Source organism: Macaca thibetana, chromosome 16 (genome assembly GCF_024542745.1).
Source record: "Macaca thibetana thibetana isolate TM-01 chromosome 16, ASM2454274v1, whole genome shotgun sequence".
In the NCBI taxonomy this organism is placed as follows: Eukaryota; Metazoa; Chordata; class Mammalia; order Primates; family Cercopithecidae; genus Macaca; species Macaca thibetana.
This window is the reverse complement of record NC_065593.1, coordinates 61,015,370-61,027,158: the sequence shown is the minus strand read 5'-3', so window position 1 is coordinate 61,027,158 and position 11,789 is coordinate 61,015,370. Positions and strand designations below refer to the sequence as shown.

Below are 11,789 nucleotides of genomic sequence, written 5' to 3'. Positions count from 1 at the left end.
TAGGCCGGGCGCGGTGGCTCACGCCTGTAATCCCAGCACTTTCTTTGGGAGGCCGAGGCGGGCGGATCACGAGGTCAGGACATCGAGACCATCCTGGCTAACACAGTGAAACCTCATCTCTACTAAAAATACAAAAAAAAAATTAGCTGGGTGTGGTGGCGGGCGCCTGTAGTCCCAGTTATTCTGGAGGCTGAGGCAGAAGAATTGTGTGAACCCGGGAGGCAGAGCTTTCAGTGAGCCAAGATCGCACCACTGCACTCCAGCCTGAGCGACAGAGCGAGACTCCATCTCAAAAAAAAAAAAAAACAGTCACTGACTCAAAAAAAGAAATTCACTGCATCTTTTTTTAGGTCAGAAGTTGAGCTTCCACGATTCCTCTGTAGAGGATGGAAGAACATGATACAAGTTACGAAATTATTTTCTTTTTTTGTTGTTTTTTTGTTTTTTTTGAGACGGAGTCTCGCTGTCACCCAGGCTGGAGTGCAGTGGCATGACCTCGGCTCACTGCAAGCTCCGCCTCTTGGGTTTAAGTGATTCTCTGTCTCAGCCTCCCGAGTAGCTGGGACTACAGGCGCCCGCCACCTCGCCCAGCTTATTTTTTGTATTTTTAGTAGAGATGGGTTTCACCATGTTAGCCAGGAAGGTCTCGATCTCCTGACCTTGTGATCCGCCCGCCTCGGCCTCCCAAAGTGCTGGGATTACAGGTGTGAGCCACTGCGCTCGGCACGAAATTATTTTCTTAAGGAAGAAATGAATGTGTCTGGGCGAGTCCTCACATACCAGCTGATCTACAGGACAGCAGAATTTGACTTTTCTGTCTCCATTTTTCCCCTAGTGTATTACCTAGGTCTACTGAATCAAACACATCATGTAGTCAGGAGAAAAACAAAAAGGTAACTAGGAATATATGAAGGCATGAGATCATCAAAACTCAACAGTGGCTGTTAAAACTTAAAATCCTGGCTGATTTGGGCTCAGTTTTCAGAGTCCTTCCCAGGAGCCACAGCAATGGCTTTCATTTACTGAACTGACCAGGGCTAGACTAGGTAACTTTTAAGGCACCTCATGGCTTTAAGAGTCTGTGATTACACAACTGTTAGTGACTCTGTCCCAGTTAGTTACTTAATGGCTCCAGATGTAACACAAAACCCACAGGAATTCCCCATAAGTTGAAGTTCTTCAGAAGGTAAACAGGAGAAGATGGTGGCAGTTTTAAAGAGTCCTTTTCTAAAAAGGAAATCTCAGCTGGGCTGAAAACAGAAAGAAAGGCAGAGACAAGAACACTGTAAATTCAGTAAAGTTGCCTTTGCAGGATTGTCAAGATCCAAGGGAAAAATGAGAGATGGATACTATTAAAAATTTCCAGAAGGTCTAGCCCTCCATCTCTGATTTAACCAGCAGTAACCTGCTTGCAGGTTCTGTCAGCCTGCAGCCACACCCATGTTCCCGCGAACCCTCCTGAAGCACAGGGAGGGTGGATGAAAACGGGAATCTCTCCTGTTTCCTAGGGCCACTCCTGCACCAACTCTGCCTCCTATCTGCATCTACGGTCCCTGACTCTGTCCTCCCTTCGGCTGACCACACTGCAGGCTAATAAAGGCTCTTAGTGCCCAGACCTGTGCCTACCAAGACCTATGATAACCTGCCTTTTCTCTCCACCGATACTGACTTCTTAGAAAATTCCACCTGCTGCCTTCCACATTCCCTCCTGTCTAATCAGACTTTGGGTCTTGACCCCCCACAGCCAGTCCTGTGCTTTCATATTCCATAATGAAGAGAGGACTTGAGAGGCTACAGAAAGACTCAGACAATGGGTAAGGGTCAGCTTTCTTCAAAGGGGCAGAATCCAAGCCCTTGTTTCTATTCACCTTCATTAAGAAGAAAGTGCAGTTCTAATCCTCTGTATAATACCATGAGCATTCATCTCTGGTGTACTCAACAGGAAAGCCTATAAAATTCAAACCAGAGTGAATCCTCTTCAAAACTTGTCACAGCAGATGGTGATACAGGTTTCTTGCTATGATGTATGCTTTGTACAATGCCAAACATGCTCCTGCTTAAAAATAAAGATGTAACCATTTTTGATTCTGCAAAATACAAAATCCATAAGGAAGGGAGTGAGAAATATCTAGAAGGATGTGAATTGATAGTTATAGCACCTCAGGTCTTCCTGCAAACACCTCAACCTAAGCAACTTGTCCAACTAGAGACTACCACAATCCCATGGCACACATTAAAACATGGGATAACTGCTGGGTGTGGTGGCTCACACCTGTAATCCCAGCACTTTGGGAGGCCGAGGCGGGTGGACCATGAGGTCAAGAGATAGAGGCCATCCTGGCCAACATGGTGAAACTCTGTCTCTACTAAAAATACAAAAATTAGCCGGACGTGGTGGCACGTTCCTGTAGTCCCAGCTACTCGGGAGGCTGAGGCAGGAGAATCGCTTGAACCTGGGAGGCAGAGGTTGCAGTGAACCAAGATCACACCACTGCACTCCAGCCTGGCAACAGAGTAAGACTCCATCTTTAAAAAAAAAAAAAAAAAAAAAGGGATAACGTGGAAAGTTCATCAAGGACAACATTTTAGATGCAATCTGAAAATCCAGTGTCCCACTGAGGAAGCCTATACTTTATTCTATTTGGCATAGTTTCCTACAAATAATACTAGTTTATACACACATGCTATCTTACAGCTTAAAACATTTTCTCATTTCCACCTTTTTTAACTTTTCAACAAAGTTCAACTGTAACTCTGCTTATTTCCTGACAATAAACTGTTCTCATCAGTTTACAGGTAAGATAAAGACTCACTGAGTACAAATAATCTACCTCAGGTACACTACTCACAGAGCCCAATTCACACTCGGGTCACCGGCTGCATCCTCAGCTCTCATTTTTCTCCTGCTGAAATACACAGATTCACTTCAGCTCAGTGTTCACTGAGCATCTGCCATAGACGCAGCCTGTGCTTGGAGCTAGGATTTAAACAGCTCCAGTCCCTGGCCTGCACAGAAAGTGAAGGCCAGCGGGGAGAGCCATGTAAGCCCGTAGCAGCAGCACACCCCGCCACAGCGGCCAAGTGCGGCAAGTACTCACAGAATTCCAGGCAATGCCAAGAGGCTTCAGAGGGGCCAGCCTATGAGCCAGAACTTGAAGGACCAATGGATTCCCCAGAAGGAAGAGAGAATGGTGTATACCAAGCAAGATAAAGCGTATGGGAGTGACGGAGGCCAGCAACAATGGCCACACCACAGGGCAGGGCCCAGGACACAGCAGGCCTGAACTGCCACCAGGAAAGGGGCTTAGCATCTGCCTATGAAGGGTCTCAGGTCCCACACCAAAGATTTTGGATTCTATCCCAAAGAGATGCCAAAGAGAGGGTTCAAAGGCAAATCAAGGCTGGGCACAGTGGCTCACACCTATAATCCCAGCACTTTGGGAGGCCGAGGTGGGTGGATCACATGAGGTCAGGAGTTCAGGACAAGCCTGGCCAACATGGCAAAACCTCGTCTCTACAAAAAATACAAAAATTAGCCGGGTGTGGTGGCGTGCACCTGCAGTCCCAGCTACTCAGGAGGCTGAGGCAGGAGAATCGCTTGAACCTGGGAGGCAGAGGTTGCAGTGAGCCAAGAGTGCACCACTGCACTCCAGCCTGGGCCACAGAGCGAGACTCTTGTCTCAAAAAAAAAAAAAAAAGGCAAATCAAGGGGGACTAGCCATTAACAAGATTAAATAGTTAAAAATAATAGTAATTTATGGTAGTTAAGAAAATAGTGCCCAATTAATTACACTGGTTAATTCTCACTAACACACATATACAGAATGAAAACTGATGTATGTACCAGTGTACCAGGTAAGAAAGGCAGAAAGCACTTTTTTTTTTTTTTTTTTTTGGAGACAAAGTCTCACTCTGTCACCCAGGCTGGAGTGCAGTGGTATGATTTTAGCTCACTGTAACCTCGGCCTCCCGAGTTCAAGCTATTCTCCTGCCTCAGCCTCCAAGTAGCTGGTATTACAGGCTCCTGTCACCACACTCGGCTAATTTTTGTACTTTTAGTAGAGACAGAGTTTCACCATGTTGGCTGGGTTGGTCTCGAACTCCTGACTTCAGGTGATCCGCCTGCCTTGGCCTCCCAAAGTGCTGGGATTACTGGCATGAGCCATTGCACCCAGCCAGAAAGCAATATTTTTAACCTAAAAATTGTGGGTTTGAGATTAATATAGCAGAAGAGTCTGACTTCTTTAAAGAATATTTTCAAAAACCCCCACATACCCTTTCTTAGGCGTGTTCTTTAGGGCATTAAGTCTAGTTAAAAGCAGCTCTGTGGAAAGCATAACCAACTCTTAACTTCTGCCCTCCCCTGGAATTTCAGGGACCTGCCAGAGGAAACTCCATTTGTTCCCCTCCTTTTACACCTACCTAAATGCCACTCTGTCTCTCATGGCAATGTCTAAGGGCATCTATTTTAGCGGTGGTTTAAAGGGCAACGCTGCCTTCAGTCCCAGGTGACAACACAAGGAAATGCCATGGGAGGGGGTGAGGGAAGCAGAGAAGCACCAGTTCTTTAAGGTTACTTGGTCAAAGCAAAGCTGTTCAGTAATTCGACCTCTAAGCTCCCGGTCCCTAACCCCATGCCCCGCCCCCCTCACTCCCACTGTTGAATAGGGTAGTTTATGTTGACTTTTAAAGCCTCCAGGATAAAAAGTGACTATTACACTGCACCTCCGGTGGGTCTGAAGCTAGGCTCACCCGGAGTAACCAGCAGCCAGTAAGCATGAGGGACCACGGCCAGGCCCCGCTCACTCCCGCTGTCCCAGCATAGTCACTAGTGTCCTCTTCCACTCTCAAAAGTGTTCCCTTTGGAACTAGACCTTGGCTAGTGTGGACTCACCTTTCAGTTACAAAAGCACCAATCAGGCAGTTCAGTCCTGGCCTGGCACTGCCCCTCACTATTGTCCCCTCTTCAGATACAGAAGTATCGTTATGGACACCTGTGCGTGCTTCCCTCCCAGCGTCCCCAACGCGTGCTGCAGTTTTCAGTGTTGCCCGTGGACACTGTCCAGGATCATTTGCACTTAGAGGTGGGGCTTTAAAATATGTGCTTTATAGTGAACCAGAGTGGGAAAAGCCTAAAGAGGACCCCCAAATTTTATTACAACTTTCACAAAATCCACTTTGAAACACAGCCAAATATTTATTCCAAATTTAAATATATCATACATTACCAGCTACAAAGCAGTACACATTTTACTATTTTGTCTTACAGCATTACAACATCACCATCTGATAAACGTGGCACAATAAAATACATAAAACACACACATGTCCACAAACACAACTCCTGTGCTGACCCAGGGCTTTAAGACACAGCTCTTCAGCAGAATCTCTTGGGATTTAGAAGCCACAACTCGTCATCCCATTACTCATAGCTCCACTGTTTACAGTACGGGTGTGGAGCAGATGAAGGAAGTTCTACAGACCCTGTCCTCCCAGGCTTCAAACAGTCCTCACCTAACAACCAAAGGGAGAAGACCACATTAATTGTCTTTTCCCTTAGATACATTTTATTTAATAAAACAAGTATTATTTATCCCGAATCTCACTGGTTCTTTCAATCTGATCTCTAATGTCTTTACTTTTCAGCATCAGATTCTTTCTGGATATCTGTGGAATTCCCAGAAGTTCTGACCAACTGTTATTTCAATACAGGAAGTAGATACAGTCAACAAGTATGAAGTGGAACCTACCAAGAAACACCCAACGCAGAACTCTAACGGAAGCAAAGATTGGAGGGGAACCTCTTTGGTTTAAAAACACTGAGTTACCTTACACACACACACACACACACACACACACACACACACACACACACACCCCCCACCCACACACACACCACCCCCCCCCCCAAGAGAGCCTCAGCTTCCTAACTACTAAGAGACTATGCAGTCTTTCTCCTGAAAACAGTAAGATAAAAACCAGACTCTAGGTTGGTCCTTAACTCCTCCCCAAAAGGCTCAGTAAACTATCCTCAGAGGATTTCACATACTAATCAAAAGAGATACGGAAAACTCCACTCCATATACCCCAAGCTGCGTAGTCCCGGCTGGGGGCGGCAGCTGTGACTCACCATCCTCTTCTTCGGTTTTAAGGACCATCTTGTTTCCTTACAGCTGGACACGAAAAGTCCACTCTGTCCTTTAAGGAGAGCGGTAACTTACTGAGAGCCAAGTTTTCCTGTGGGGTCTGACTGGGAGGGGCTGGGGATACCTGTGAAGCTGCCCAGCCACTAGGACAGCTCAGAGCTGCTTCCTGAACACAGGCAATGGCTGGCTGCACGCCTGGGCCAATCAGCCTCCAGCCTCCAAAGAAGCGGCACTCCCAGTCAGTGCCACCACCCAGTTCCTGAAGTCAAGCTCAAGCACCTTCCGAGTGTGTTAACCATCTGCTTCCCTGAAAGCAATCTTACACTGGAGTCAAACCAGTTTAGTAGCACACTTCTAGTCTTTTCTCAAACCCAACCAAAGTCATAGCCAGGGCTCGCCGCTGTTTTTCTCCTCACTTTCCAGTATCGTTGTCCCTTGGTATCCAAGGGGGACTGGTGCCAGGAACCCCCATGGACACCAAAACCCACGGATGCTTGAGTCCTTAATTATTTGCACATAAGCTACATACATCTACTCATATGCTTTAAATCATCTCTAGATTACTTCTAATACCAAATACAATGTAACTGCTATGTAAACAGTTGTTATGCTATATTGTTTAGAGAAAACGAAAAGAAAAAAGTCTGTATGTGTTCAGTACAGGTGTGACCTTTTTTTATTTTCCAAATATTTTCCATCCACAATAGGTTAAATCCATGGATGGGGAGCCCATGGAAAGCCGACTACACTTTCTTAAAATGGAATCATTAAAATCCCTGGTCCCCTTACAATGAGATAATAGCCCATTTCCCAAGACAGTGACTAAGAGATCGTAATCATTACAGCAAGTTATGAGGTCACAGGCTAAAAGCAGAAAGCAGATATTAGAGGCAAAAAATAATAATAATAAAAAAAAAATCCAAGGGCCAAACTCCCAATCTAAGTTCAGTTTAATCCCCATTATGATTTGTAATATGCCGCACCCAAGATTCTTTCCTGCATAGTTCTATTATGTTCATGACACAGATTCATTGCTGAAAATTAGAAAATAGTAACAAGGGAAAAAAACCCACCTTAATCCTATCACCAAGAGATAACCATTGATGACATTTTGGTAGACATTTTCCAGACTTTTGTTATAAGTATTATATATATTCTCTCTCTCTCTTTTATAGACACACACACACACACACACACATGATATTTTATGTTGTTTTATAACCACCTACTTTTACTTATAACAAACATTTTTTCACGCCTGTAAATGGACATCTATCACATTTATTCTTCTTCTCAGTCTAGACATAATGTTTAACCAGCCCCATATTGTTAGACTTCTAAGTGATTTCCAATTTTTCTATGCATCTCAATACCCGTGTGCACACGTTTTGGCACATCTTTTTAATTATCTTCATAGAAAAAACTTCTCACAAGAAGAACTGCTGGCTCCAGATATAGCTTCCCACTGCATCGTCACAGTAGGTAACTAACATTTATCGCGTGCTTACTCTGTGCCTAGCTTGATGTGACTTAACTCATCTAATCCTGAAAACATCCCATGGGGTGAGTGTCCTCGCCATCCCCAGATCACAGATGAGGATGCTGGCACCCAGAGAGGTTACACAGCTTGCCAAAGCACAAGACCTGGCTGCAGAGCCCACCCTCTACACCCTGCTCTCTGCTGGACTCCCAAACCCCTCCCTATTAGTCTTGGTTGTAAATGCAAACTCGTGCAGCAGCTTTGCAGGAAGTGCTAGACTTTGGTCAGTTCTCATAGGAGAGTTGGAAACACACACATCTATAGCAAGACAACAGGGCGCTGTCTCCAGTCAGACTCTGAAGGTGACCACAGGTGCTGACGTGACTCCAGGGCAGAGACTTCATCACAATCTCTTCTTTCTTGCCTAATAACAGTTGAATAAATACATATGCATGTATTTAAAAAAAAAAAAAAAAACACTTTGTTTTGTAGTGGCAACTAATATAAACCCAACATGTCACCTTTTGGTTTAGTATGTCAAAATCACAGTTTTAAGTCCCACCCTGCACCATTTCAAAACCTACGTTTATTGATTCCCAAACAGCATTTCTATCTTCTGGTATCAGGTCTGATTCACAGCCAGTGATCCCAACTTAAAAGAGGACAGGTCACTTCTATTTTCTCTCTACCGTCAAATGGTATAGCGTTTCTCTGGAATAGACACCCAGATAGACCAGCAGAAAAGCTGGTCATGAGGCTTGAGTACTTAAAGCTTTCACAGATGCTGCCAAAGTGCTTTTGCCACATCCCTGATGGGACCAAGCCTAACTCCTGCCAGGCAGACAGTGGGAAATGGTTTCTCATTGTTGGTGGTCACTTGCACTGACCTGATTTTACTGATGATGCTGATTACCTTTTTCATAAGTTTGAGGTATTTCCCCTTTCGTGAATTGCTTTTTCAAAGTCTTTGCCCACTTTTCTATTGCTTATCATTTTTTAAATCATTTGTAGATTACAAATCCTTTGTATTAAAAGTTACAAATATTTTGTCATAACCTGTCACTTGTTTTTAAAAAGTTTTTACAAAGCTAGTTGTATCATTTGTGTTTCATTCAACATTCACTGAGCACACTAAGTGCCAGCCACTAGTGAGACATCAGAGGACCAAAGAGACAAAAATGCCTGCCCTCATGGTGTCTCCACTCTGTCGAGATGGGAAAGGTGGGGAAACAAGTAAGTAAAATATGCAGTATGTCAGATGGTAATAAGTACTGAGGAGTGGGGGAAGTGAAGTGCAGTCAGGGAAGGCCTCTGCTGAGAAGGGCCAGGAGGCTACTGTGGCCAGAGCAGGAAGAACAGTGTAGGGAGAAGTGGAAGATATGGTCGCAGAGGTGAGGAGGGCAGTGGGCGAACTGCATGGGGCCTTGGTGGCTATTTTAAGGACTCTGGTTTCCATTCTGGGTGAGATGCATAGCTGCTGCCAGGGTTCGGAGCAACACAGCATTTTGTGGCTTCCTTTGTAACAAGACCACTCTGGCTATGGGGAAGAACAGACTGCAGACAGCCAGCACAGGAGCTGGAGACCAGCTGGGGGCTGCTATAGTCATCCAGGTAAGACGGGTTGGCGGCTTACTTGATAAAAGTGGCCATATTCTTGCCATATTTACTTTCAGGGTACAGCCAAGGATGTGCCAATGGAGTCCATGTGAGGTGTAAAAGAGAGAATTCAAGGGTGATTCCAAGCTTTCCGGCCTGGCAAATGAAAGAATGGAACTGCTATCTTCTTCTTTTTTTTTTTTTTTTTTTTTGAGACCAAGTCTCGCTCTGTCGCCCAGGCTGAAGTGCAGCAGCGCGATCTCGGCTCACTGCAACCTCTGCCTCTGGGGTTCAAGCGATTCTCCTGCCTCAGCCTCCTGAGTGGCTGGGATTATAGGTGCCTGCCACCATGCTCAGCTAATTTTTGTATTTTTAGTAGTGACGGAGTTTCACCATGTTAGCCAGGCTGGTCTCAAACTCCTAACCTCAAATGATCTACCCTCCTCAGCCTACCAAAGTGCTGGGATTACAGGCGTGAGCCACTGCACCAGGCCCGGAGCTACTATCTTCTGATAGGCTGCCAACCGGGTCCCCCCTCTCCACTCCCCACAACCTCTGCCTCACAGGCCCCATCATTCCTTCCACCCACCCATGGCCTCCCAGGTCCCCTGCTCCTCCAGGCCTCGCGACTTTTAGCTTCTGTTCCCACTATTCAATGCCTCGTTCTTGTTATACTTCCACTTCACATTCGCAAAAGAGGGGCTCTGACTGGCTCATGTAATAGCCATCATCCCTACTGGGCACAGCAGGCCACCTCATAGGCTCCTGGCCAGGCAGCGTCCCTTAAAGCTGGAAGCATGGCAAGGCGTACCTGGCTCGACATCACACTGTCATCTCTAGTACAACAACTAACACTGTTAAAAAAGAAAATAATGAATCTCATGTCTCCAATTCCTTAAAATAGACATTTAACCACTGCATCACCAAACTATGTTTCACTCACTTGTAAGTGACCATATAATTTATCATCCATATTGAGATATTTTTGAGGTTGCAAATGGGCACTATTAATAATTACATCAGCCAGTCAGCATAAACTGGGATTGCCTCTGAGAGATTAACACATACAATACCCAGCTCATGAGGCACATCTATGGTATCGATCCCAAACAGAGTGTTAGATTACAATGTATTTATTTAAATGGAAACTTTTTAGAAGTTTCAAAGTACACTTTAAAATAACTAAAAAAATAATGGCGCATTACAAAACCAGAACAATAATCTAGGGCCTCGGAGCAGTGTCTGAACAAATGATATCGGAAACATTTAGGAGCTAGCACAGGCCCTGAGAAAAGCAATAAACCAACACAGTAGAAGAAAACACTTGTCGCCATTCATATTACAAATCACACATAGGGCACTCTGATGCAAGCGCTGTTGATTCAAGACATTCTATATTTTTAATTAATAAATCCCTTAAATAGACTTTAGCCTCCCTCCAGCAACAGATTAGGTGGGAATACTCAAGCATGTAATGGTTTAAAATGTTTTTTTTTCTGTTTTTTTTTGAGATGGAGTCTCCCTCTGTCACCCAGGCTGGAGTGCAGTGGCCGGATCTCAGCTCACTGCAAGCTCCGCCTCCCAGGTTTACGCCATTCTCCTGCCTCAGCCTCCCGAGTAGCTGGGACTACAGGCGCCTGCCACCTCGCCCAGCTAGTTTTTTGTATTTTTTAGTGGAGATGGGGTTTCACCATGTTAGCCAGGATGGTCTGGATCTCCTGACCTCATGATTCGCCCGTCTCGGCCTCCCAAAGTGCTGGGATTACAGGCTTGAGCCACCGTGCCCGGCCTAAAATGTTTTAAAACTAGGCTGGGAGTTGTGGTTCACGTCTGTAATCTCAGCACTTTGGGAGGCCAAGGTGGGAGGACTGCTTGAAGCCAGGAGTTCAAGACCAACCTGAAGCCAGGAGTTCAAGACCAAGATCCTATTTTTACAAAGAAATTAAATAAATGACACTAGAAAAAAAAATTACGTGAATATTTATGTAATATTCTAGGGAAGGTTTGTTTTTTGAAAGCATAATACCCATATCAATCACAATCCCAGAGACAGAAACATTCCTAGAGTGGGAGTGTGGAGAAAGGTAAGATATGCAGAGTGAGGGCAGAGTTTAGAGAGAACATCAAGGAGTAACAAAGCCCCCCGGATTAGCAACAGGGGCAGCCCCCATCACTGCTAAGTCAGACGGGATGCGAGGGCACCATACTGCTGCTACAAGTGGCAAATGGGAGCTCTCTGGCAAGAGCGTTGGCAGAGGATTCAGCAAGCCTTAGTCACCAGCAGGACAGATTCACCTGGACCTCACTCTTCCCTCACCCTCCCATCTCCTGGTCAAACCCAACCAGGAACCAGAGGGTACAAGAGCCTGAAAACATACTCCCTCCAGGACAGCCTCAGGCAGAGAGCAGGATGGGATGGGACAGGAAGTAGAGCTGGGGGCAAAAGGAAGGTGTAGGGTGCGACCCTCAAGCCAGATCATGGGGGCCAGGTTTCCCACTGTCAGGAAAAGGAATTTGGAAACATGAAAAGGGGGAAGGCTAGAAAGAACCCTAAGGCTGGAAGGGAA

The 11,789-nt window shown here is 45.4% G+C and overlaps 2 protein-coding genes across 4 annotated transcripts in view; one reads left to right on the top strand and one right to left on the bottom strand.

Annotated features, from left to right (window-relative positions):
• Positions 1-11,789, top strand: part of ENGASE (endo-beta-N-acetylglucosaminidase) — a 639,565-nt gene that overhangs the window by 278,767 nt on the left and 349,009 nt on the right. The window lies entirely within an intron of this gene.
• The window catches only part of CYTH1 (cytohesin 1), a 106,023-nt gene that overhangs the window by 53,926 nt on the left and 40,308 nt on the right, over positions 1-11,789 (bottom strand). For 2 of the 3 annotated variants that reach the window (XM_050764377.1, XM_050764380.1), the window contains exon 1: positions 6,131-8,087. The exons of the other annotated variant lie outside the window; for it this stretch is intronic. In XM_050764377.1, coding sequence (XP_050620334.1) covers positions 6,131-6,158 — 28 coding nt within the window. In that variant the 5' untranslated portion in view covers positions 6,159-8,087. Of the gene's footprint in view, positions 1-6,130; positions 8,088-11,789 lie in introns of those variants that run through there. 3 annotated transcript variants of the gene reach the window in all.